Source organism: Macaca nemestrina, chromosome 10 (genome assembly GCF_043159975.1).
Source record: "Macaca nemestrina isolate mMacNem1 chromosome 10, mMacNem.hap1, whole genome shotgun sequence".
Classification (NCBI taxonomy): Eukaryota; Metazoa; Chordata; class Mammalia; order Primates; family Cercopithecidae; genus Macaca; species Macaca nemestrina.
This window is the reverse complement of record NC_092134.1, coordinates 11883658-11910632: the sequence shown is the minus strand read 5'-3', so window position 1 is coordinate 11910632 and position 26975 is coordinate 11883658. Positions and strand designations below refer to the sequence as shown.

Genomic DNA, 26975 nt, shown 5'->3' with positions numbered 1-26975 from the left:
TGTGGTGGCGGGCGCTTGTAATCCCAGCTACTCAAGAGGCTGAGGCAAGAGAATTGCTTGAACCTGGGAGGTGGAGGTTGCAGTGAGCCGAGATGGTGCTACTGCACTCCAGCCTGGACAAGAGTAAAACTCGGTCTCCAAAAAAAAAAGAAAAAAAAGAAAAGGAAAGCATATCTGAAGGGAATGAACAAATATACATACGGAAAACTGTATTCATGGGGTAGAACGCTGGCTGTTTTCCCCACTTTTGCTATTTCTCAATTCTCCCCTAAAGTTGTGATAGCGTTTTCTCAGTGGAAAGGATGACCACAGAATAATCTCCCCTGGGCTGCAACTAAGGAAGTATCTGAATTGGAGTGAGAATGCGGCCAGGCTTCAAATCCAGGAGGGGCATTTTACAGGGCGTGTGGCTCTCACCCAGGGCTCACAGGACACCTGATACTTAGGCCGTTCCCCAAGAGGCTGAGCACAGTGCGGCCCCAGCTCCCCCAGTGTAGGAGCCTGCACTGGTTAACGATGGCTGCTCCGCACAGCCCCCAGGTCTTCTACGGAAGTCCCCGGCACCTATCTGGACCCCTAAGGGAGGTCGCTTGTTACCCTTCACTCGAACTCGGTCCCAAATGAGAAGCGGCCCCCATCTTCCCCGAAAGGGTCTCTTGTTCTCCCTGGCCCTCCTGCGAAGGTCATTACTCCCCAACTCGCCTTTTTTGATGTTTTTTGGTTCCTGGTTTTTTGAGGCAGGGTCTCGCTTCATCTCACAGACTGGGGTGCAGTGGCGCCATCACAGCTCACGGCAGCCTCGACCTCCCGGGATCAAGCGATCCTCTCACCTCAGCCTCCCGAGTACCTGGGACCACAGGCGAGCGCCACTACGCCCGGCTTCTTTGCTTTTGTGTTTTGTTTGTTTTGTTGTTTGTTTGTTTGATAGAGACGAGGTCTCGCTATGTTGTCCAGGCTGGTCTCTAACTCAAAGGATCCTCTCACCTCGGCCTCCGAAACTGCTGGGATGACAGGTGTGAGCCACCGCGCCCGGCCCCTCGCCAGCCTTTTGAAGGAGCCTTTCGTCCTCAAGGCCAAGGGCAAGGCCACCCCCTCCCCGCGAGTTCCATGCCCCCTAGAGGGTCACAGTTCCAGACGGGGAGGTGGCGCCCTCCCCTAGGCCCCGGGCCCCGACCGCCCGGTGCCGCCTCCTTCCGGGCCCTCCCCATGATGACGGCGCTGCGGGCAGGCCGGGCGGACTGGGCGGGGCTCCGAGCGGGGACTGGGACCCAGACGGGCTCGGGGACGGGGAGCAGGCGGTGTGGCCATGGCGGGCTGCTGCGCCGCGCTGGCGGCCTTCCTGTTCGAGTACGACACGCCGCGCATCGTGCTCATCCGCAGCCGCAAAGTGGGGCTCATGAACCGCGCCGTGCAGCTGCTCATCCTGGCCTACGTCATCGGGTGAGCGCGGCCGCGCGGGGCCGGGCGGGGGGCGCCGCGGGGGACGCGGCGGGGGCTACCCTCGGGTCCGCCCCGTGCGGCGGCTCATCCCGGCTTCGGTCACCTGGGCGAGTGCGGGGGCGGCGAGCCAAGGCGGTGACACCTTCCCTGGGCCCCAGCCGCCGCGCCGGGCCCCGGGGGCGGGAGGCTGCTTGCTGCTGTTTCAAAGCCATAGCCAGGGCCGGGCGCGGTGGCGCACGCCTGTAATCCCAGCACTTTGGGAGCCCGAGACGGGACTATCGCCTGAGCCCAGGAGTTCGAAACCAGTTTGGGCAGCATCGTGGGACCCCGTCTCTGCAAAAAATTAAAAATCCGCCGGGCCTGGTGGCGCGCGCCTGGGGTCCCAGCTACTCAGGAGACTGAGGTGGGAGGATCGCTTGAGCCCAAGAGGCTGAGGCTGCAGTGAGCTATGATCACACCACTTAACTCGAGCCTGGGAGACAGTCCGAGACCCTGCTCTTTACAAAATAAATAAAGGCAAAGCCTGGCTAGGCCGTTACCCTCTCCTGTCTGACCCCCCAGAGTGCCCCTTGGCTGTAGGGGCTTCGCCCTGAACGTCTCAATCTTCGCTCTCCACTTCCCATCCTGCTGATTTGCCGACAAAACCAAAGCTTGGAATTTCCGCTTGGTTCCTTCTGGGTCGGTGGCTTCTGGTCATTTCTTTTGATCACTAGGCAGTATCACTGTGTGGTAGTAGCGAGGTCAGACTTCAAGAGTAGTTAAAGTTTGCTTCCTTTGTTTTGTGGGATTGTGGGGCTTTTATGGTACCTGCCCTGGCCTAGTCAGTCATTCCCCATGCTGCGCCCTTAGGCTAGAGATGCCCTGCCGCCCTCAGGCCTGGCTGAATGTGCCATTGTACTTGAAGGCACCTGTTTGTTTTTTTTGGTTTTTTTTTGTTTTGTTTTGTTTTTTGAGACGGAGTTTCTCTCGTCGCCCGGGCTGAAGTGCAATGACACGATCTCGGCTCACTGCAACCTCCGCCTCCCGGGTTCAAGCAATTCTGTCTCAGTCTCCCGAGTGGCAGGGATTACTGGTGCCCGCCACCACGCCCGGCCAATTTTTGTATTTTTTAGTAGAGACGGGGTTTCACCATGTTAGCCAGGCTGGTCCTGAACTGACCTCAGGTGATCCGCCCACCTCAGCCTCCCAAAGTGTTGGGATTAGAGGTGTGAGCCCCCGCGCCCAGCTGGCACCTGTTACTATTGAATACAATCCAAGAGAGAAGATGAGAATTCCTTGCCACCTGGGGCCACTTTAAAGGCTTACCTGGGGTGTTCTTGTGTCTACAGCTGCTGGGCTGACACGTATTGCCTAGTGCAGTGGTCCCCAAACTGCACATTGGAACCATCTGAGAATCCTTGGCTCCCGTCCCCAGACCCTTTTTTTTTTTTTTTTTAAAGATGGAGTCTCCCTCTGTCGCCCACGCTGGAGTGCAGTGGTGCAATCTAGACTCACTGCAACCTCCACCTCCCCGGTTCAAGCGATTCTCCTGCTTCAGCCTCCCGAGTAGCTAGGATTTACAGGCGCCCACCACCATGCCCGGCTAATTTTTGTATTTTTAGTAGGGATGGGGTTTTGCCATGTTGTCCAGGCTGTTCTCGAACTCCTGACCTCAGGTGATCCACCCGCCTCCGCCTCCCAGAGTGCTGGGATTACAGGCATGAGCCACCGCGCCCCGACGCGTACCCAGACCTTCTGATTTAATTGCTGTAGAGTATGATCAGGTGCCCAGGTGATTCTGATGTTCAGCAACGTTTGGGAACCAATGAACTGTGTTTCCCAAGTTTACCTGATCGTGGAAGACTCATGTGCAGAATTGTTTAAAAGCAACAAATCCCCCTCTTTGGGGTGAGGTTTGGAATCTTAACACTGCCCAAGGGAATTCCCATGACGGAGCAGGTTTGGCTTCCAATATCTGTCAGCAGCAGCAGTAGGTACAGACAGTATTCAAGAGGATTGGCTTTCCAGGTGCAGACTCAACATCAGAACCACCTGGCCCACACCCAGATTTGGACTCATTGGCTCCCACCTGTAGTCCCAGTGCTTTGGAAGGCCACGATGGGAGGATTGCTTGAGGCCAGGAGCTCAAGACCAGCCTGGACAACACTCCATCTCCAAAAGAAAAATAAAGGTTAAAATGGTAAATTTTACTGATGGAGTTGTGTAAAACAAAAAAAAAAATTTTTTTTTTTTTTTGGCCGAGCGCAGTGGCTCATGCCTATAATCCCAGCATTTTAGGAGGCCGAGGCAGGTGAGGTCAGGAGTTTGAGACCAGCCTGACCAACATGGTGAAACCCCGTCTCTACTAAAAGTACAAAAAATTAGCTGGGCCTAATCAAAAAATTAGCTGAGGCCTGTAATCCCAGCTACTTGGGAGGCTGAGGCAGGAGAATCGCTTGAATCCAGGAGGTGGAGGTTGCAGTGAGCCGAGATTGCGCCGCTGCACTCCAGCCTGAGCCACAAGAGCAAAACTCCATCTCAAATATATATATGTATACGTATTATATATATACACACACACATATGTGTATATATACACACACACACATATATATATTTGAGACCCACTGCTAGCCAGTGAATTGAACTCACATCCCTGGTTGGACTTGAAGCATTTGGGGGCAGGAGCTCCCCTGCAGCTTTTTGCTTTTGGCATTTGCTGCCAGTGGGAGTATCAGTGCTCATCTACCTTAGGGTACCTGTAAAATTACGACTGTGGAAAATATCCATAGTGGTGTTTCACTGTATGGTAGCCACTAGTAACTTGTACCTATTGAACACTTTAACCGTCCCTACTCTAAATTGAGATGTGCTATAACTGTAAAATACACACTGGATTTCAAAGACATAAGTTCACAAAAAGAGGCTGGGCACAGTGGCTCATGCCTGAGATCACAGTACTTTGGGAGGCTGAGGTGGGAAGATCGCTTGAGCTCAAGAGTTTGAGACAAACCTGGGCAACATAGCGAGAACTTGCCTCTACAAAAAAATACAAAAATTAGCCTGGCATGGTACACACACCTATAGTCCTACCTATTTGGGAGGTTGAGGCAGAAGGACTGCTTGAGCCTGGGAGGTTGAGGCCACGGAAAGCTGTGATCATACCACCACACTCCAGCCTGGGCAACAGAGCGAGATGCTGTCTCAAAAAAAAACAGAGTACCACTGTCACATCAATACATTTTTTATTGATGACATGTTAAAATATTTTGGCTATATTGGGTTACACAGAATATATCATTACAATTCATTTTTCCTGTCTCTTTTCTTTTTTCTTTTTTTCTTTTTAAACGGGGTCTCGTTTTGTCACCCAGACTGGAGTGCAGTGCACTGCAACCTCCACCTCCCAGGCTCAAGTGATTCTACCATCTCAGCCTCTGGAATTATGGGACTACAGGTGCACACCACCACAACTGGCTAATTATTGTTTTGTTTTGTTTTGTAGAGATGAGATTTCTCATTTCTACAATCATGAGGTTTCCATGTTGCCCAAGCTGGTCTTGAACTCCTGAGCTCTAGCAATCTGTCTGCCTCGGCCTTCCAGAGTGCTGGGATTACAGGCATGAGCCACCGTGCCTGGCTCTTCCTATTTCTTTTTACTTTTTGACATAACTATGAGAAACTTTTAAATTACAGGGTCTTGCTCTGTGGTAGCACACGCCTGTAATCCCAATACTTTGGGAGGCTGAGGCAGGTGGATCCCTTGAGCTTAGGAAATTTCAGACCAGCCTGGGCAACATAGTAAAACCCCATCTCTACCAAAAATACAAAAAATTACCTCGGCATAGTGGCGCATACCTGTAGACTCAGCTACTTGGGAGGCTGAGGTGGGAGGATCACTGTAGCCTGGGAAGCGGAGGTTGCAATGAACCGAGATTGTGCCACTGCACTTCAGCCTGGGCAACAGAGCGAGAGCCTGTCTCAAAAAAAAAAAAAAATATGTGGCTCGCATTATGTTTTTATTGGACAGCACAGCTCTGTAGGATTGTTTATGACGTATTCACTATCTCAGTCATGAGAATCTTTAAAGCAGTAAATGCTTTGCTTTTGTCCATCTTGCTATAATCAAAACTGACTCAGGACCTGAATTAAGGCTTTTTTTTTTTTTAACCTCGTCTCTTAACTTTTTCATCCAACTCATCTTGGTGAAATTGTGGTCTCTTCTTACAGCAACCCTTCCTCAAAAAGAGACCAAACATGCAATTCTCATCTATCTAACTCTGTTAACAATCATGAGATGAGGAAATAATCACATGATAATGAGTGGCATGAAACCCTGTGTCTCTAAATTAAGCAACTCACTGTGCTTGATGAGTACATCAGTCTTCCTGCCCCAAGCTTTTGTGTGTCAGACTGGAATTAAATGGAAGCTTACACTGCAGCTGAATTCCTAGAAGCCCTGGAATTGTCAGGGGAAAAGCCCATCGGGGGAAAGCCCATCTCTAGGCTGGGCAATGAACTTGGAGACTGCTTGATCAGACACACTCATAAGTAACCAAAACCGTTCATTTCTTTTCTTTTCTTTCTTTCTTTCTTTTTTTTTTTTTTTTTTTTTTTTAAGACAGTCTCACTCTGTTGCCCAGGCTGGAGTGCAGTGGCATGATCTCAGCTCACTGCAATCTCCACCTCCCAGGTTCAAGTGATTCTCCTGCCTCAGCCTCCCGAGTATCTGGGACCACAGGCACCCACCACCACACCCAGCTAATTTTTTGTATTTTTAGTAGAGACGGGATTTTACAATGTTGGCCAGGCTGGTCTCAGACTCTTGACCTCAAAAAAACCAGTGAATTTCTGAAGTCTCAGCATCTAGGACTTAAGGAGAAACCTAGCATTTCCTGATTCTATAAATAACAACACTAATAGTCTCTAGTAGATGTTTAACAGCAGTTCGGAGGGGAGGGGTTCTGATTTGTAGTACTGGCCAATTTCCACGGTGTCAATACTTGCTCCATGACCAACCATGACTCACAAACGTTGTTGTGAACATTTGACATACATTAGTTCATTTACCCTCACAACAATCCTGTGAAGTTCTACTGTCACTCCCAGATTATAGAGGGGAAAACTGAGGCACAATGAGGTTAAGCACCTTGGCCAAAGTTATGTCTCGTGAATGGTGGAGCTGAGCCATGAACCAAGACCTGCTGCCTCCAGTGTGTCCTAACCCCTATAAGCTAATGCCTGTAGATGTTTTGGTTTTGTTTTTGTTTTTGTTTTTTTGAGACAGGGTCTTGCTCTGTCACCCAGGCTGGAGTGCGGTGGCATCACAGCTCACTGCAGCCTCCGTCTCCTAGGCTTAAGTGATCCTCCCACCTCAGCCTCCCAAGTAGCTGGGATTGCAAGCATGTGCCACCATGCCTGGCTAATTTTTTATTTTTATAGAGATCCCTGTGTTGCCCAGGCTTGTCTCAAGCTCTTAGGCACAAGGGATCTTCCCCTCTTGACCTCCCAAAGTGCTGCGATTACAGGCATGAGCCACTGTACCCAGCCCCTTTGGATTTTTAATTGTTCAAACTGGTAGTCATATTCCCACTTTAGAGGAGAGAACCATATATGTGACCAGAATTCTTGGGGAAAAGTAAGAAACTACAAACTACTCTTAAAAGTTCCTTAAAGGGTAGAATTCTCTTTTTTAGAAAGAGTAGCCTAGGGGTGTCCAATCTTTGGGCTTCCCTGGGCCACATTGGAAGAAGAAGAATTATCTTGGGCTATGCATACATAAAATACACTAACACTAACAATAGCTGAGGAACTAAAAAACAAAAATTTTTTAATCACAAAAAAAATCTCATGATGTTTTAAGAAAGGTTACGAATTTGTTTGGGGCTTCATTCAAAGCTGTCCTGGGCTGCATGCGGCCTGTGTGCTGTGGGTCGGAGGAGCTTAGAGTAGAGCATAGTGGGTGAGAGAAAAGGCTTCAGATGCTTCTAGCCTGAATTCAAATCCTGACTCTGCCACTCACTGGCTGTGTGACCTTGGGCAAGTGACTTAACCTTTCTGGGTCTCCATTTCCTCCTCTGTAAAATGGAAATAATAATAATGATACCTGCCTCATAAAGTGGTCAGGATTAAATGAGTTAATACATATAAAGAGCTTAGATCAGTGCCTGGTGCCTATAAACACTCCAGTGGTAACTATTATAATTTGTGTTATCTCTTGGTGATTCCCATAGGTCACAGGCATTGAAAGTGCTCAAATGGCTGGGCGCGGTGACTCACGCCTGTAATCCCAGCACTTGGGAAGGTTGAGGTGGGCGGATCACCTGAGGTCAGGAGTTCGAGACAAGCCTGGCCAACATGGTGAAACCCCATCTCTACTAAAAATAGAAAATTAGCCGGGCATGGTGGCGCATGCCTGTAATCCCAGCTACTTGGGAGGCTGAGGCAGGAGAATTGCCTGAACCCTGGAGGCAGAGGTTGCAGTGAGCCGAGATCGCGCCATTGCACTCCAGCTTGTGCAACAAGAGTAAAACTTTGTCTCAAAAAAAAAAAAAAGAAAGAAAGAAAGAGTGCTCAAATGTAATAAAGACAATATTCATGGAGCGTTTTCTCTGTGCCGTCAGTGTGCTGAGTGCTTTACCTGCACCACCTCATTGGTTTCCCACAGACGCTACTGTGGTTTAGGTGCTACTATCCCCATTTGGCAGAAGTGGAGATGGAGCCCCCAGAAGGTGTGTAGCTTTGTAGAAAGTCACGTAATTAGCCAACACCGTGCTTCCAGCCACTGCCCAGCAGAGGGTTCCCCATCAGTTCAAATCCATTGAATCCTAATGGCAATTTAAGAGACCTGTTTTATTTTATAGGTGGGTGTTTGTGTGGGAAAAGGGCTACCAGGAAACTGACTCCGTGGTCAGCTCCGTTACGACCAAGGTCAAGGGCGTGGCTGTGACCAACACTTCTAAACTTGGATTCCGGATCTGGGATGTGGCGGATTATGTGATACCAGCTCAGGTGTGTCTCCCACTGTGTCTTCTAACACTGACACCTTGCTCTTTACTGACTTTGCACACTTGATTAATGATTGACGTGGACTGAGTCCTGACATCACCGATGCCCAGAATAATTGTTTTAGTCCAAGAAAGTGGTGCAGCCAAAATCTTTTCAGCTTAGGATCTAACAGAGTGTATCCAACAGAGTGTATTTCAGCATGGCAGGCTGAAAGACAGGAAGCTTTCCAGGTGGACATCTCGGCCTATCTCAGGCCCGGAAAGATGAGAAAACAAATGTCATAAATCCTGATAAAAATTCAAGTGGAAATATCACCTTTCCACATTTTGGGTTTGCATTATTGTCCCAAATCCACAAGGTAAATCTTTGCAGACAGTGTAAAAACTTTAGGCCGGGCGCAGTAGCTCACACCTGTAATCCCAGAGCTTTGGGAGGCCAAGGCAGGCAGATCCCTTGAGCCCAGGAGTTCGAGACCAGCCTGGGCAATGTGGTGAAACCCTGTCTCTACCAAAAAAAAAAAAAAAAAGAAAAGAAAAGAATTAAAAGACCAGAATCCAAACAAGAAGGAAACAGAGACAGCAGCACAGGACTCCATGGAGAACAAAGGGAAGGGAAGATGTTGTTTACTGCTGCACACTAGTCTTCAGGCTGTTAATCTGCAAAGCTCTAAGTTAAACATTGACTCTTTAGTCCTGGTAACAGCCTCTGCACCACACAGTCAAACCCTGACATAGCCCTCCAGATGGCTTATGTGCTAAGGGACCGAGGGTAACCAGTATAGATTAGCTGCCAACTCTTGGCTCAGAGCTCTTGCCAGGGAAAACAAGAACTTCAGAAACTCTTTCTTCAGGTGTGTTCTTCCCCCTGCCTTCTTAAGAGAAGGGTCTTATGGGGTGCCCAGAGAGGAGACTGAGCTAATGAGCCATAAAGGTCAAGTGAAGGGCTGGGCACGTTGGCTCATGCCTGTAATCCCAGCACTTTGGGAGACTGAGGCAGGTGTATCATGAGGTCAAGAGATTGAGACCATCCTGGCCAACATGGTGAAACCCTGTCTCTACTAAAAATACAAAAATTAGCTGGGTGTGGTGGCGGGTGCCTGTAGTCCAGCTACTAGGGAGGCTGAGGCGGGAGAATCACTTGAACCTGGGAGGTGGAGGTTGTAGTGAGCCGACAGCACGCCACTGCACTCCAGTCTGGTGACAGAGGAAGACTCTATCTCAAAAAAAAAAAAAAAAAGATCAAGTGGAACAGGGGACTTGTAGTTGGCTGGAGGGGGCAGTGCTGTTAGCATGCACCTGTCTCAGCAGAGAGACAGCTGCCGTCTGTGCAGGCATAGCCTCGTCCCGGCGAGCTCTGGGAATGTCATGCTCGGTGTGTTTACTGGGCGGATGAGGAAGGGCACAAGCCCTGCTTTTGTCCCTTGGTGGAAAGGAGGACCCCACAACTCAGCCTTCCGTGGTGGATCTGGGCAGGGGCCGTGCGAGTTCCCCAGGGCTTTCCTCATGAGCTTTCACGATGTCTGTGTTCTTCGTAGATGGAGCACAATCATCTATTGGCAGCCCCTTGGCTCATCTCCAGACTGAAAATCCCCTTAATTTGAAGTAGATAAGATATAGGAAACAGGCCACATGCGGTGGTTCAAGCCTGTAATCTCAATGCTTTTGGAAGCTGAGGCAGAAGGATCACTTGAGCCCAGGAGTTTGAGGCTGAAGTGAACTGTGATCACGCCACTGCACTCCAGCTAGGGCAATAGAGCAAGACCCCAACTCTAAAAGAGGGAGAAAAAAAGGAGAGATAGGAAACAAAAAGTAGACCATACCGAATTTGTTCCAAGTATAACTCAGGAGAGTTTCAGGAGTGGCCTTCTCTAACACCAAACGAGGAGTATATTTGTACATTGAACACCTGGGAACATGACAGGGTGGCGGGAGAGAAGCTGCAGCTCATGCCACATCCTCATGCCTCTTCCTGTGGCCTTCTCCTTGTCTCCCAACATAGTTTGCCCTGGGCCTTTGGAAGATGCCAGCTATTCCTAGAGCTTCTACCACTTGTCAGACGTGGGGTTGGGGATATCTACAGACTGATTGGTTTCTAAGTTGCCCTGATCCCCAAGATGGCTCCCACTACTGACTGTTCTTCTCAGGAGTGTGAAATGCTGAAAACTTTGGGCATCTCCTTTTAAAATGCCTGGGCCCAGCCAGGTGCAGTGGCTCATGCCTGTAGTCCCAGCACTTTTGGAGGCCAAGGCAGGAGGATCATCGGAGCCCAGGAGTTCAATACCAGCCGGAGCAATATAGTGAGACCCCATCTTGATTGCATGGGTGGTGGATGGATGGATGGATGGATAGATCAAGAGAGAGAGAGATAGAATAGATAAATGATAGGATAGAGGAAAGAAGGAAGGAAGGAAGGAAGGAAGGAAGGAAGGAAGGAAGGAAGGAAGGAAGGAAGGAAGGAAGGAAGGAAGGAAGGAAGGAAGGAAGGAAGGAAGGAAGGAAGGAAGGAAGGAAGGAAGGAAGGAAGGAAGGAAGGAAGGAAACAGAAGGAAAGGAAAGAAGAGAAAGGAAAGAAAGAAAAAGGAAAGAAAGAAAAGAGAAAGAAAGACGGAAGGAAAGGATAGATTAGATAGATGACAGATAGATGATAGGATAGATTAGATAGGTGATAGATGATAAATAGAAAATAGATATAGAATAGATTTGATAGGATAGATTAGATAGATAGGATAGATAAAGAGATAGATAGATAATAGATAGATTAGATAGATGGATACCAACACCCAATGAGAGGAGGATCCAACTAGAATCTTTTGGGGTCTTTGCCTTTTATTCCTTAGATGAGGAGGTCATTGTCAGCAATTCTTCAGTCTCATCCTAGCAAATTGCTTTCCAGAAACTCTAAATCAATTATTTGGCACCTTTATATGTATGAGGAGGAAACAGAACCTTCTCAAAGAGAAATGTCACTTGCTGACCCTGACCGAGTCTTCTCTAGAATGTTTTGTTTATAATTTCAGTTAGGAAAGAAAACCAGCCAGATTTGAGCCCCGTGAGACCTCATGTTTTTATTCCTCTGAGATAATCTGGTTGGCAGGGAATGTTTTTAGCACTCATTGGCTCTTTCCCTCAATAAGTCAAGCTCGATTGAGAAACCATTGCTTCACCTTGCAGACCCCCCCCCCTTTTTTTTTAACTGCAGTCAAATTCACTTACAGAAATTAACCATTTTAAGTCGGGCACAGTGGCTTATGCTCGTAATCCTAGCACTTTGGGAGGCTGAGGCAGGTAGATCACTTGAGGCCAGGAGTTTGAGACCAGCCTGACCAACATGGTGAAACCCTATCTCTACTAAAAATACAAAAATTAGCCAGGTGTGGTGGTACGCACCTGTAGTCCCAGCTACTCAGGAGGGTGAGGCTGGAGAATTGCTTGAACCCGGGAGGCAGAGATTGCAGTGAGCCAAGATCATGCCACTGCCCTGCAGCCTGGGTGACAGAGCCAGACTCCGTCTCAAAAAAATAAAAATAAAAATAAAAAAATAAAAAATAAAAATAAAAAAAATAAAAACTTCAGCACATTTAGTGCATTCACAGTGTTGTGCAAGCATCACCTCTATCTAGTTCAAAACATTTCCATCACCCCAAAGAGAAGCCTCGTATATTACACGGCCACTCCCCATTCCCCACTTCCCTCACTCCCTGGTAACCCCTAAGTGCTTTGTCTCTATGGACTTGACTGTTCTGGAAATTTCACATCAATGTGATCGTATCTTATGTGGCTTTTGTGTCTGGCTTCTTTCACTCAGCATCATGTTTTTGGGGTTCATCCATGTTGTAGCCTGTGTCAGTGCTTTATTCCTTTATTTTATTTTATTATTTTATTTTTTGAGACAAAGTCTCACTCTGTCACCCAGGCTGGAGTGCACTGGCGTGGTTTCGGCTCACTGCAAACTCCACCTCCCAGGTTCCAGTGGTTCTCCTGGCTCAGCCTCCTGAGTAGCTGGGATTACAGGTGCCCATCACCACACCTGGCTCCGTGTGTGTGTGTGTGTGTGTGTGTATGTGTTTAGTAGAGACGAAGTTTCACCATGTAGGCCAGGCTGATCTGGAATTCTTGATCTCAGGTGATCCGCCTGCCTCAGCCTCCCAAAGTACTGGGATTACAGGTGTGAGCCACCGTGCCCGGCCCCTTCATTCCTTTTTATTCATGGCTGAATCACATTCCATTGTGTGACTAGACTAAGACAGACATTTGGGCTGTTTCCACCTTTTTTTTGGGGGGGGGGCCAATCTCGTTGTGTCATCCAGGCTGGAGTGCAGTGTCACAATCTCAGCTCATTTCAACCTCCGACTCCTGGGTTCAAGCAATTCTCCTGCCTCAGCCTCCCAAGTAGTTGGGACTACAGGCACCCACCACCACACCCGGCTAATTTTTGTATTTTTAGTAAAGACAGGGTTTCACTATGTTGACCAGGCTGGTCTTGAACTCCTGACCTCATGATCCGCCTGCTTCAGCCTCCCAAAGTGCTGGGCTTACAGGCTTGAGCCACCGTGCCCAACTTGTTTCCACCTTTTGGCTCTTATGAAAAGTGTTACGCTGAATATGTATGTACAAGGACTTGTTTGAGTCGCTGTTTTCCATTCAGTTATAAACTTTGATGGGAGAGAGCGGGAGACCATGCGGTCAGTTTTTGAGTTGTCCTCTTCAGTCAACGTCTGCCTTTCTCGGCTCTCTGTGAGTCCTCTGAGCGTGACTTGCCCGTGCTCCCCTCTGCAGCAGGAAAACTCCCTCTTCGTCATGACCAACATGATCCTCACCATGAACCAGACCCAGGACCTGTGTCCCGAGGTAGGAAGCCCCCCGGGAAGAGCCCCAGGCCCCACGTGCCTCTCCACGCCTGTCCGCCTGTGTGTGGGGCTGGGCCACATGGACCTTGTTTTCACTCCTTCTTTTTCCAGATTCCAGATGTGACCACTGTGTGTAAATCAGATGCCAACTGTACCGCTGGCTCTGCCGGCACCCACAGTAATGGTACGAGCTTGCAGCCTCCTGGGGAGGGCAGCCCCTGAGCAGATTGCCCCCACCGTGGAGCCTTTCTGATAGAGAAATCCCCCCAGTTCCTTCACATGACCATGGATGAGCCAGGTGTCAAGGTTGGGGTCCTGGAACCTTGTCTACATTCACTGCTGTCAATGGAGCCCTAGAAGCCATCCCAGCTCTTGCCCCATTCTGTTTTTTCTCTTCTTCTTCTTCTTTTTTTGAGCCAGAGTCTTGCTCTGTCGCCCAAGCTGGAGTGCAGTGGCATGATCTAGGCTCACTGCAACCTCCACCTCCCGCGTTCAAGCAATTCTCCTGCCTCAGCCTCCCGAATAGCTGGGATTACAGGCACCCGCCACCACGCCCAGCTAATTTTTGTATTTTTTGTAGAGATGGGGTTTTACCATGTTAGCCAGGCTGGTCTTGAACTCCTGACCTCAGGTGATCCACCCACCTCAGCCCCCCAAAGTGCTAGGATTACAGGCATGAGCTACTGCGCCCAGCCTCTTGTCCCATTCTTTAGCTTGGCATCACCCTGGCTGAGATGTGGCTGGCACACAGGTGACTGTCTTCCTCCAATTCTAACTCCTGGATGCTGACACTGTCTAAATCCCAGATTTGCACAGCTCAAGATTGGCTGCATGGGAGGCTGGATGGGGCTCTCCCTCTCTACTCCAAAAAGGTAGAAAATGAGAGACCCCTGTGGACGTGGGATCCCCCCTTGTGCTTGTAGGAGTCTCAACAGGCAGATGCGTACCTTTCAACCGGTCCGTCAAGACGTGTGAGGTGGCAGCCTGGTGCCCAGTGGAGGATGACACACACGTGCCACAGTGAGTCCAGCACTAGGGAAGGAAGTGCCTATTTATTTATTTATTTTTGAGACACAGTGTCACTCTGTACCCCAGGCTGGAGTGTAGTGGTGCGATCTTGGCTCACCACAACCTCCGCCTCCCGGGTTCAAACAATTTTCCGTGCCTCAGCCTCTCGAGTAGATGAGATTATAGGCGTCCACCACCACGCCAGCTAACTTTTTGTATTTTTAGTAGAGACAGGGTCTTGCCATGTCAGCCAGGCTGGTCTTGAACTCCTGACCTCAAGTGATCCACCTGCCTTGGCCTCCCAAAGTGCTAGGATTACAGGCGGGAGCCACCATACCCAGCCGGAAGCACCTTCAACTCTGGGTGTCAGCCTTGAGCAGAGGTGGTCAAGGAGTTACACCTGTGTGTTGTGGCTTTTTGTGTGTTTCTGGTGTCTATGTGGAGTCAGACTGCCCTAAGATGGCTGCTCTCAACCACAAGGCAGTGACCATCAGTGGCAAGGTGGGCCACAAGTGTCTGTCACTCACGAGAAGGGTGCAGCTGACTTCCTTGTATGTTAGGACTCTGTCAGTTGCAAATAACTGACAGGAAACAGTTCTCAGTGCCGTAAGCACACGTGCACAAACACACACACACATACACATGCGTGCATACCGGGGGGCCGTGTATTGTTCCGCTAACCAAAAAGATCCAGCATGGCCATGAGAATCTCGTGCCAGGTTGAGGCGGAAGAATCTCTTGAACTGGGGAGGCAGTGGTTGCTGAGCTGAGACGGTGCCACTGCACTCCCTCCTGGGCGACAGAGGCCACTGCACTCCTGCCTGGGCGACAGAGTGAGGGATAAAGGACAACACCCTAGTCTCCCCTCCTGGCTCTGCGTCCCTCCGACCCACAGCATAGCCTAGGAGGCAGCACTGCACTTACAGCCCCCCAAGGCTGAGTGTCCCTTCCCAGCTGTCCCTGGAGATTCTAGACCTGTCCATCATCACATCAACGGCCATATCTCTCAACCCATCTCCGTGACTGGGGCATGGGTTTCGCTTATCAGCTTGGGCCTGGGGCACATGCCCACCTCTGCAGCTGGGGTTAGAGTCAGACCCACCCAAGTGACACAGGCAAGCATCGGGGAGATATGGCTTCTAAAGGACATTTGGGGTTCTGTTACCAGAAAAGCTGGGCGCAGATGCTGAGAAGAAAACAACAGATATTTGCTACAATATATACAACTAAACTAGACAGGTTCGTCCTGGCGCAGTGGCTCATGCTATAATCCTAGCACTTTGGGAGGCTGAGGCAGGCGGATCATCTGAGGCCAGGAGTTTGAGACCAGCCCAACATGGAGAAACCCCGTCTCTACTAAAAAATACAAAAATTAGCCAGGCATAGTGGCGGTCGTCTGTAATCCCAGCTACTTGGGAGACTGAGGTAGAAGAATCGCTTGAACCCAGGAAGTGGAGATCCCAGTGATCTCAGTGAGCTGAGATCGCGCTTCTGCACTCTAGCCTGGGCGACAGAGAGAGACTCTGTCTCAAAAAATAAAAATTAAATAAATAAATAAATAAAAATTTAAAAATCAACTAAACTAGCCAGGTTCAAGGGTTGCTCTAGAATAACATTCTTCCTCGTTGTAATTGGCTGTACTTCGTGGGGTGGAGTCCAGGCAGCGCTTTGAGAAGTGTGTGCAGCCCAGGGCCTTTCTCACCAAGAGCTCAGACCGAGGCCTCCATGAGCCCCGGGGAGCAGGAAGCCACTAAACCTCATCCTGGGTATGTTGAGACGGAAGGAAAGGCTGAGAACTGCAGATTTAGAGATTGCTAAGGCAAGGGAAGGACATAGAAAAAGAAAAGGAATCCCGGCATCTTAGAGCCAGAGAGGATCTCACAGAGCTGTGCTCTCCAACACGGGAGACTCTGGCCACGCGTGGCTATTGAAAATTGAAATATGACTGGGTCCAAAAGGAGATGGGCTGCCCATAGGAAGTGCACTCATCATCAAATCGGATTTTTGTTTTTCTTTTTTTTGAGTCGAAGTCTCGCTCTGTCGTCCAGGCTGGAGTACAGTGGCGTGATCTCGGCTCACTGCAACCTCTGCTCCCAGATTCAAGTGATTCTCCTGCCTCCGCCTCCTGAGTAGCTGGGATTATAGGCACCCACCACCACACCTTGCTCATTTTTGTGTTTTTAGTAGAGAGCGGGTTTTACCATGTTGGCCAGGCTGGTCTCAAACTCCTGACCTCAGGTGATCCACCTGCCTCAACCTCCCAAAGTGCTGGGATTACAGGTGTGAGCCACCGCGCCCAGCCTGATTCTGAACATTTATTTATTTATTTTATTTTGTTTTTTGAGATGGAGTCTCACTCTGTCGCCCAGGCTGGAGTGCAGTGGTGCCATCTCTGCTCACTGCAAGCTCTGCCTTCTGGGTTCACACCATTCTCCTGCCTCAGCCTCCCAAGTAGCTGGGACTACAGGCGCCCGCCATCATGCCCAGCTAACTTTTGTTTTGTTTTGTTTTGTTTTGAGACGGAGTCTCGCGCTGTCGCCCAGGCTGGAGTGCAGTGGCCGGATCTCAGCTCACTGCAAGCTCCGCCTTCTGGGTTTGCACCATTCTCCTTCCTCAGCCTCCCGAGTAGCTGGGACTACAGGCGCCCGCCACCTCACCCGGCTATTTTTTTGTATTTTTTAGTAGAGACGGGGTTTCACTGTGTTAGCCAGGATGGTCTCGATCTCCTGACCTCATGATCCACCCATCTCGGCCTCCCAAAGTGCTGGGATTACAGGCTTGAGCCACTGCGCCCGGCCCCCAGCTAACTTTTTTGTATTTTTAGTAGAGACCAGGTTTCACCATGTTAGCCAGGATGGTCTTGATCTCCTGACCTCATGATCCGCCGGCCTTGACCTCCCAAAGTGCTGGGATTACAGGCGTGAGTCACCGCGCCCGGTCCTGAATATTTGTTATGAAAAAAAGAATGTATAATATCTCATTGATTTTTTATGTTGGTTACATGTTGAAGTGCTATTTTGGGTTATTGTATAAAATTGTACTTGTTTCTTTTACTTTGTAACGTGGCTATTAGGAAACTTTAAATTGGAGTGTGGCTTGTAGTTGTGTCTCATAAGATACTTTTGTTTTGAGACAGGATCTTGCTCTGTCACCCAGTGCAGTGATAACAACCATGGCTCACTGCAGCCTCGAACTCCTGGACTCAAGTGATCTTCCCGCCTCATCCTCCTGTGTAGCTGGGACCACAGGGACGCACCACCATGCCCAGCTAACTTATTTTTTGTAGAGACAGGGTTTCGCCATGTTGCCCAGGCTGGTCCTGAACTCCTGGGCTCAAGCAACCTACCTGCCTTAGCCTCCCGAAGTGCTGGGATTACAGGGTGAGCCACCACACCTGACCTCACAATATACTTTCATTGGACCTCACTGTTATAGATCTAATCCAGTGTAGAATGATTTTTAAGTGCACACTGATAAAAGAAATAACATTGGCCAGGCACAGTGGCTCACGCCTATAATCCCAGCACTTTGGGAGGCAGAGACAGGTGGATCACTTGAGGCCAGGAGTTCAAAACCAGCCTGTCCAACATGGTGAAACCCCCCTCTACTAAAAATAGAAAAATTAGCCAGGCGACGTGGTGCACGCCTGTAATCCCAGCCACTCAGGAGGCTGAGACACGAGAATTGCTTGAACCTGGGAGACGGAGGTTGCAGTGAGCCGAGATCATGTCACCGCACTCCAGCCTGGGCAACAGAATAAGACTCTGTCTCAAAAACAAAACAAAAACTAAAACGTTTTGGAACTAGATAGAGGTGATGATTGCACAACATTATGAATGTACTAAATGTCACAGAATTGTCCATTTTAAAATGGCTAATTTTACGTTTTAGTAAATTTCATCTCAATTTCTCTAAAAAGGTGAGTTGATCTTAAAAGTATTACATATGAGGTACACAGGTGTGGGGGGGTGTTATGGTACAGGAAATAACAAAAACTTGAACACCCCTGTTGTAAGCCATCCCTCTTGAGGGAGTGGGGACTTTGAAAACCTGAGAGAAGGCCAGGTATGGTGGCGCGTGCCTGTAATCCCAGCACTTTGGGAGGCCGAGGTGGGTGGATCACCTGAGATTGGGAGTTCGAGACCAGCCTGGCCAACATGGTGAAACCCCATCTCTACTAAAAATATGAAAATATTAGCCAGGCGTGGTGGCGCACGCCTGTAACCCCAGCTACTCGGGAGACTGAGGCAGGAGAAGCACTTGAACCCAGAGGTTGCAGTGAGCCAAGATTGCAGCATTACTCTCCAGCCTGAGCAACAGGAGCGAGACTCCATCTCAAAAAAAAAACCTGAGAGAAGCCCCTTGGTCCCAGCCTTTCTCTGACAGCAGCGGTGACAGGCTCAGCTGTCCTCAGAGTACAGCCCTGTCACTGGCCTTGCTCCTGTCTCAGGGCTGGGAAGACTGTTGATGTTGTCATTCCAAAGATCCCACCTGGATCAGGGAACATTCCCCACAGAAGGGTCAGCCGTACAATGCCAGATTCTTCAGGAGAAATTCACCAAAGAAGTGGAGTCCCCTTGGGGACAGATTCAACTTGTATTGTCAGCCAGGAGCTGACGTGGCACTTCTGAGAAGAGGCGGGTACACCTGCTGGCAGGTGCTTTGTGCACTTTTCAGACAGGTCAGGATCCAGCCTGTAGGCAAATTTACTTTTGCTTTGGCTTGTAAAACCGGACCTGCCCAGCCTTCATTCTTTCCCTGGAGAACGCCTAAGGCCCCAGAGCCCCTAAGGCCAGGAAGCCCGGCCTACTGATTTCCAGTGAGGCCACGAATCGCCTCCCTGGTTATCAATTTGGTTTTCACTGCCTTGGGGGAGAGGGCCTGCCCTTGCTTGAGAGGAAGAACCTGGAAGGCTCGGCTCAGTCTCTTCTCTTGAAGAGAAGAGTGTGTGCGCAGAAGGGAGTAGAAAATGTTAGAGGTGTTTCATCTTCTTGACAAAATGACATTGTAAGATGTGTGTATATGTTTTTAAAAATAGTACATAGGGGCTGAACATGGTGGCTCACTCCTGTAGTCCAGTACAGGGAGGCAGAGGTGGGAGTATCGCTTGAGGTCAGGAGTTCCAGACCAGCCTGGGCAATGTAGGAAGACTTCATCTGTACAAAAAAAAAAAAAGAAATTTTAATTAGCCAGGCATGGTGATGCATGCCTATGGTTCCAGCTACTTGAGAGGCTGAGGTGGGAGACCTCCCTTGAGCCTGGGAAGTTGAGGCTACAAGAAGCTGTGTTCATGCAACTGTACTCCAGCCTGGGCAACAGAGCAAGGCCCTGTCTCAAAAATATTTATAGACTGGGCGCGGTGGCTCACGTCTGTAATCCCAACACTTTGGGAGGCTGAAGCAGGTGGATCACTTGAGGCCAGGAGTTGGAGACCAGCCTGACCAACATGGTGGAACCCTGTCTCTACTAAAAATACAAAAAAAGTCAACCAGGCATAGTGGCGCACACCTGTAATCCCAGCTACTCAGGAGGCTGAGGCAGGAGAATCGCCTGAACCCAGGAGGCTGAGGTTGCAGTGAGCTGAGATCACACCATTGCACTCAAGTCTGGGTGACAGAATGACTCCATCTCAAAAAAATAATAATAATAAATATATATATATGTGTGTGTGTATATATACACACACAATACATATATATAATATATATATATATAACATGGGTGTGTGAGTATTTGTACATATTTGTATTTCATTAACAGTAATGTAATCATTGTTTTTCAGACCTGCTTTTTTAAAGGCTGCAGAAAACTTCACTCTTTTGGTTAAGAACAACATCTGGTATCCCAAATTTAATTTCAGCAAGTAAGTGGTGGCCGCGTGTGTTGCGTGAGTTCACCAGGCTCTTGGAGAAACTTCTGGCTCTTCTCTCTTCTCTGAGGTTTTCCTTGCTCTGATTTTCTGCTTCCTCTCGACTTTAGGAGGAATATCCTTCCCAACATCACCACTACCTACCTCAAGTCGTGCATTTATGACGCTAAAACAGATCCCTTCTGCCCCATATTCCGTCTTGGCAAAATAGTGGAGAATGCAGGACACAGCTTCCAGGACATGGCCGTGGAGGTGGGTGCGGGTCCTGGCTCTCCTGACCCAGCCCTGGAGGCATCTCGTGCCAGGCGCTGAGGAAAGCCTCACCATGTCTCTGCTGCTCAACCCCAGGGAGGCATCATGGGCATCCAGGTCAACTGGGACTGCAACCTGGACAGAGCCGCCTCCCTCTGCTTGCCCAGGTACTCCTTCCGCCGCCTCGATACACGGGATGTCGAGCACAATGTGTCTCCTGGCTACAATTTCAGGTGGGCGTGAGCTTGGACCCCTCGCTCATGTTGTGGGGGGTGCTGGGGCTGGGTACACGCCAGTGGGGGCACCCACGCCCGCTGAAGACTAGCACTCAGGCAGTACCCCAAGGACAGGCTGCTGGTCCCCCATCCAAGGCAGCAGGAAGGCCATGCTGGGAAAATGCGCTTAGTGGTGTCCTGCTCCGGGGCCATCCCAGCCCCCGAGAACCCTCCTTGCCCTTTCCTGCCACAAGAAACGTGTTAAGATAGTTCTTAGAGCAGCCAGGAGAGGCTGGGGGCTTGAGCTTTCCAGTGCCAGCGTCAGCCATGACTTCCATTCACTGTCTCGAGGAGGAGATGATCCATGATCCTCCAGTCCAAAGGCCTCTGGGGCCTGGCCCAGGAATTGGTTTCTCAAAGGTTGAACCTGTGCCAGAATCTCCAGAGTGCAGGGGACACAGCCTTGCTTGGTTCCCTGCTGCAAATGTTGGCATCTCGGTATCCTGGGGTAGTTGTAAGCAAGTCCCACAAACAGTGGCTTGCAACAACAGGACTTGATTCTCTCGCAGTTCTGGAGGCCACAACCTAAAATCCAGGCGTCAGCGGGGCCATGCTCGCTCTGAAGGCTCTGGAGAGAGTCCTTACTTGTCTCTCCCAGCTTTTGGTAGCCCACGGCGTTCCTTGGCTTGTGGACGCATCACTCCAGTACTCTGCCTCTGCCATCATGAGGCCTTCTGCCCTGTGTGTGTCTTTTCTTCTTGTAAGGACAGCAGTCACTGAATTTAGGGCCCAGCCTACTCCAGTATGACCTCATCTAACAAATTACGTCTGCCAAGATCTTATTTCCAAATAAGGTCACACTCCTAGGCTTCAGGTAGATGTGAATTTTGGGGGACACACTGTTCAACCCACTACAGCTGATGATCTCATGACAGGGTCTTATTGCCACTTCCTTGAGGCAGCAGAATCTGTAGCCAGGTACATTTCCACGTACCCTTTGTTGCATTTTTCACACTCCTTAAAAAAGAGGCCCTCCAGGCTGGGCGCAGTGACTCATGCCTATAATCCTAGCACTTTGGGAGGCCAAGGCAGGCAGATCACCTGAGGTCGGGAGTTCAAGACCAGCCTGGACAGAGCCACCTCCCTCTTACAAGCATGGATTAAATAACACCCTGATAACACTTGTGTGGGGCTAGAATATTGAACGTAGCCAGCATGGCAAAACCCCATCTCTACTAAAAAAAAAAAAAAATACAAAAATTAGCTGGGCATGATGGCACATGCCTGTAATTCCAGCTACTTGGGAGGCTGAGGCAGGAGAATCACTTGAGCCAGGGAGGCAGAGGTTGCAGTGAGCCAAGATCGCACCACTGCACTCCAGCCCCTGCGACAAAGCAAGTCTCAGTCTCAGGGGAAAAAAAAAAAAAGAGGCCCTGCAAGGACCTTTCTGGGCGCGTTCAGTGGCGCTTTGGGCTGCACTTGCCTCCCTCTAGTGGTGACATGTGGAATCCGATCCATACGGGATCCTAAGACCTCTGTAATTGTGGGATCTGCTGTCCTTTTGAAACTTCTGGCTCACTGAGTAAAGCAGGTATTTGAATTTTTCTTTTCTAACAGTTAGATTTGTGTTATTCCATCTCTGGATGTCACATACTTCTTGTGGAAACCTCAAGCTTAGGTCAGAGCCCTAAAACAGAAAGACCTCAGGATGCCTATCCCCTGACCTCGGCCAGCACCAGGCCCTGCCTGTCTCCCAGGCCTGGCCCATGGCATGGAAGTTGTGGGCCAGATAAAGCATGGACCGAGGATGTGGGCCGAGGCTCCTGGTGGATCCCTGGAGAACATGGGGTAGCAGATGGTATGTCTTGATGGTTCTTCACCAACCATCCATCCCCTGCTCACGCGTGTGCGCACTCTCACTCTCTCACTCGCTCTCTCTCTTTTTTTTTAAGGGAGTGACTTGCTCTGTCCCCCAGGTTGGAGTGCAGTGGCGTGATCTCAGCTCACTGCAACCTTTACCTCCCGGGTTCAAGCGATTCTCCTGCCTCAGCCTTCTGAGTACCTAGGATTACAGGTACCCGCCACCACACCCAGCTAATTTTTTGTATTTTTATTAGAGACGGGGTTTCTCCATGTTGACCAGGCTGGTCTCGAGTTCCTCACCTCAAGTGATCCACCCACCTCAGCCTCCCAAAGTGCCAGAATTACAGGTGTGAGCCACCACGCCTGGCCATATATTTTTAAATGGTCTTATTGAGATGCAATTCACATGCCATAACATTCACCCATTTGAAGTGCAGAATTCATCGTTTTCACTATATTCACAGATAAGTGCAACCTTCACCACAGTCCATTTTAGAACATTTCCATCATCTCAAAAAGAAACCCTGCACCCTTCTGTCATTCCCCTGCCCCTGGCAACAGTGGTCTACTTTCTGTCTCTGCAGATGTGCCTCTTCTGGGCATTTCATATAAATAGAATCAATATGTGGCCTTTCGTGTCTGGCTCCTTCCCCTTAGCCTGATGTTTTCTTTTTTTTTTTTTTTTTTTTTTTTTTTGTTTGTTTGTTTGTTTTTTGAGACGGAGTCTCGCTCTGTCGCCCAGGCTGGAGTGCAGTGGCGCGATCTCGGCTCACTGCAAGCCCCGCCTCCTGGGTTTACGCCATTCTCCTGCCTCAGCCTCCTGAGTAGCTGGGACTACAGGCGCCCGCCACCGCGCCCGGCTAATTTTTTGTATTTTTAGTAGAGACGGGGTTTCACCGTGGTCTCGATCTCCTGACCTTGTGATCCGCCCGCCTCGGCCTCCCAAAGTGCTGGGATTACAGGCGTGAGCCACCGCGCCCGGCAGCCTGATGTTTTCAAGCTTCATACATGTTGTAGCCTGTGTCAGTACCTCGTCTCTTTTTATGGCCAAATATTCTGTTGTGTTGACAGACAACGTTTTGTTCATCTCTTTATCTGTGTGACAAATCAGTGGTTCTTGTTGTTGTTGTTGTTCTTGAAGACTGTGTGCACAGAATCAATGTTTCTTTGAAAAAAATAAAAAAGAAAGCCCTGGGTCAAGAGATTGAGATCATCCAGGCCAATCTGGTGAAACCCCGTCTCTATTAAACAATCCAAAAATTAGCTGGGCGTGGTGGCGGGCACCTGTAGTCCCAGCACTTGGGAGGCTGAGGCAAGAGAATTGCTTGAACCTGGGAGGTGGAGGTTGCAGTGAGCTAAGATTGGTGCCCCTACACTCCAGCCTGGCAACAGAGGGAGAGTCTATCTCAAAAAAAAAAAAAAAAGGCCCTGCACTGATGCTGTGTTTGGGGCTGGCTTAGTCCCCTCCTGCAATGCTGGCTGGTCACATTCTTACTGTTAGATGTTGGAGGCCAGGGTCCCTTGAGGGAGGCAGGTGGGATGTACCAAGTGGGATGTTGAGAGCAAACTGTTCACGTTCAGGAGGGGATGGTGGTGCTGGAGAAAGAGGTCTCCCTGTGTCCCTCCACCTCATGGGTCCCGCGTCTTCCTGCTTGCACAGCCCGCCTCAGCCAGGAGAGGCCCCAAGCCGCTCCAGCATCTGTTCAGCCAGCAGAGTGGACCATTCGCCCATGCCAGCTCCACTCTAACATCCTCTCCCAGGGCCCAAGGTCCTGCCCCAGCCATCTCCCCCGATCCATCCTCCTTCTCCTCAGGTTTGCCAAGTACTACAGAGACCCGGCTGGCAAGGAGCAGCGCACGCTCATCAAGGCCTACGGCATCCGCTTCGACATCATCGTGTTTGGGAAGGTAGCTCGCCACCACTGGCTCCCCTCCGTCACTCCCTGCAGGGACAAAGGGCCTCTCCCTGCCCCTGCAGAAACACTTTTTTTCTTTTTCTCTGTCTTGGCAGGCAGGGAAATTTGACATCATCCCCACCATGATCAACATCGGCTCTGGCCTGGCACTGCTGGGCATGGTGAGTGGGCTAGGCCCTGCCTTCACCCTCACGGTGAGGTGAGACCTTGGGCTGGGCTCCTGGTCCTGGCCCTGGGCCTGAGACCTCAGATGTGTTTCTAGACTTGACCCTCTGGCCTTCTTTCCCTTGGCCCCCAGCCCTCCTCCCACCTTCCCTTCGCCAAGACCACACCCCTTGGGTCCCAGCCTTCTCCCAAGAGATGGGGGTGCCTTTCCATTCCGGTAAAGATTCCAGGCTTCTCAGGAAGGGGCACGCAAAGAATAAGAGGGGCTGCAATCCTGGCTCACTCTTACCCTGTGCTAAATTCAGGCGACCGTGCTGTGTGACATCATAGTCCTCTACTGCATGAAGAAAAGACTCTACTATCGGGAGAAGAAATACAAATATGTGGAAGATTATGAGCAGGTACGCCCCTCCTGGCCCCCAGCAGGTGCAGGCCTCTTATCTCCCAGGTGCGGGAGCCCTGGGCGTGGGCCCGTCTGGGAGGCCATTCTGCAGAGGCTGGCGCCAGTGTGGCGCAGTGTCCCCCTGTTAACTCGGCTGTCCCGCCACTCAGCAGCTGCTCCATCACTAGGCCCGTACTTGATTGACTCTTTAAACCCAGCCTCGTTTCAATGAGCGATATCTCAAGTTGGTTATGATAATGCATGCTCTGAGAACGCCTGTGTGCACACACTACTTCAGTTCACCTTGTGGAACAGGAAAGGTTGGGTTCCAGGCCTGGGACCAACTTGAGAACCCCTGACAGTGAAGTCCCTGGAGCACACCGCCCTCCCGCCTGCCACAAGGGGTCCCAGGGGCACCTTGATCTGCTTGTGTCCTTCTTTGCAGGGTCTTGCTAGTGAGCTGGACCCATGAGGCCTACCCCACACCTGGGCTCTCCACGGCCCCATCGAAGAACAGAGAGGAGGAGGAGGGAGAAATGGCCACCACATCACCCCAGAGAAAGTTCTGGAACCTGATTGAGTCTCCACTCCACAAGTACTCAGGGTTCCCCAGCAGCTCCTGTGTGTTGTGTGTAGGATCTGTTTGACCACTCGGCCCAGGAGGTCACCAATCTGTTCTTGGCTGGGTCAACTCTGTTATTCCCGCAACCTGGGGTTGTGAGGGGGAGCGCTGGCCCGAGGAAGTGGCACTGCTGTGACTTTCAGGGCTGGAGCTGGCTTTGCTCAGAAGCCTCCTGTCTCCAGCTCTCTCCTGGACAGGCCCAGTCCTCTGAGGCACGGCGGCTCTGTTGGAGCACTTTATGTGGCAGGGGAGGCCGCCTGGTTGCAGTCACTAGACTTGTAGCAGGCCTGGGCTGCAGGCTTCCCCCAGCCATTCCCTGCAGCCATGAGGCAGAGCTGGCATTTCTCTTCAGAGAAGCGCTGTGCTGAAGTGATTGAGGACCAGACATTAAAACGTGATTTTCTTAATCCCTGTCTGTTGTCTCGTAGCATGTGCTAGAACTTTCCTTCCTACCCTTTACAACAACCAGTAAATCCACTTGTCCGGCTCACTGTGCTCAGAAAAGGTCCATGGGATAGTCTATTTCTGGCGCTGATGCACATTTTCCCTTACTTCTTTATTTATTTTTGAGGCAGAGTCTCACTCTGCCACCCAGGCTGGAGTGCAGTGGCACAATCTCTGCACACTACAACCTCCACCTCCCGGGTTCAAGCGATTCTCCTGCCTCAGCCTCCTGAGTAGCTGTGATTACAGGCACATGCCACCATGACCAGCTAATTTTTGTATTTTTAGTAGAGACAGGGTTTCATCATGTTGGCCACAAGGCTGGTCTCGAACTCCTGACCTCAAACGATCCGCCTCCCTTAGCCTCTCAAAGTGCTTGGATTACAGGTGTGCGCCACCACGCCTGGCCTATTTATTTTTATTACCCAGGCTGGAGTGCAGTGGCGTGATCACTGCTCACTGCAGCCTCCATCTGTTGGGCTTAAGTGATCCTCCTACCTCAGCCTCCCACAGTGCTGGGATTACAGGCATGAGCCACCGTACCCAGCTGCCTACTTTTTAAAGCCTAATAATTTCCGTCATTAGCTTGTCTTCCTATACAGTTCACAGGACACTTTTTCTATAGTGACATCTTACCTGTGCTTCCTTTTGACATAATATTACAATTCTATGCTGTGGGCAACAATTTCTGGTAACATGGAAGTGGCTTCCTCTCCCCTCCCCGTTTGCTTCCCGAAAGTCTCCAGCCAAAAGCAGCAGCACGCATACCTAGCTCCGCTCAGGTTCGAGATGTTCATGAAGCTATTTCCAGCTGTGACTACATACCAACTAAATTGTTTTTTTGTGCTTTTTTGTTTTTGAGACAGAGTCTTGCCCTATTGCCCAGGCTGGAGTGCAGTGGCACAATCTCGGCTCACTGCAACCTTCGCCTCCTGGGTTCAAGCAATTTTCCTGCCTCAGCCTCCC

General features: G+C 50.1%; 1 protein-coding gene and 1 long non-coding RNA gene across 8 annotated transcripts in view; one reads left to right on the top strand and one right to left on the bottom strand.

The window, feature by feature from the left end:
* The window catches only part of LOC105494582 (uncharacterized), a 62235-nt gene extending 60967 nt beyond the window's left edge, over positions 1–1268 (bottom strand). For 3 of the 4 annotated variants that reach the window (XR_011608735.1, XR_011608734.1, XR_011608736.1), the window contains exon 1: positions 703–1268. This is a non-coding gene — a long non-coding RNA (uncharacterized lncRNA). The remainder of the gene's footprint in view (positions 1–702) is intronic. The other variant, XR_011608737.1, reaches the window with a different exon arrangement.
* Positions 1261–25972, top strand: LOC105494591 (purinergic receptor P2X 4). 4 transcript variants are annotated; one of them, XM_011763145.2, is made up of 12 exons: positions 1261–1440; positions 8283–8430; positions 13206–13274; positions 13385–13457; positions 14197–14293; positions 20064–20144; positions 20261–20402; positions 20499–20635; positions 24295–24388; positions 24492–24557; positions 24867–24962; positions 25389–25972. In XM_011763145.2, the coding sequence occupies exons 1-12, from the start codon at positions 1307–1309 to the stop codon at positions 25413–25415; spliced, it is 1164 nt and encodes a 387-aa protein (XP_011761447.2). In that variant the 5' UTR covers positions 1261–1306; the 3' UTR covers positions 25416–25972. The 4 variants fall into 4 exon arrangements, 3 of the variants coding, with proteins under 3 accessions (XP_011761447.2, XP_011761439.2, XP_070927058.1); XM_011763137.2 differs by having other exon boundaries at positions 13203–13274; XM_071070957.1 differs by lacking the exon at positions 20064–20144 and having other exon boundaries at positions 13203–13274.
* The last annotated feature ends 1003 nt before the right edge of the window (positions 25973–26975 follow it).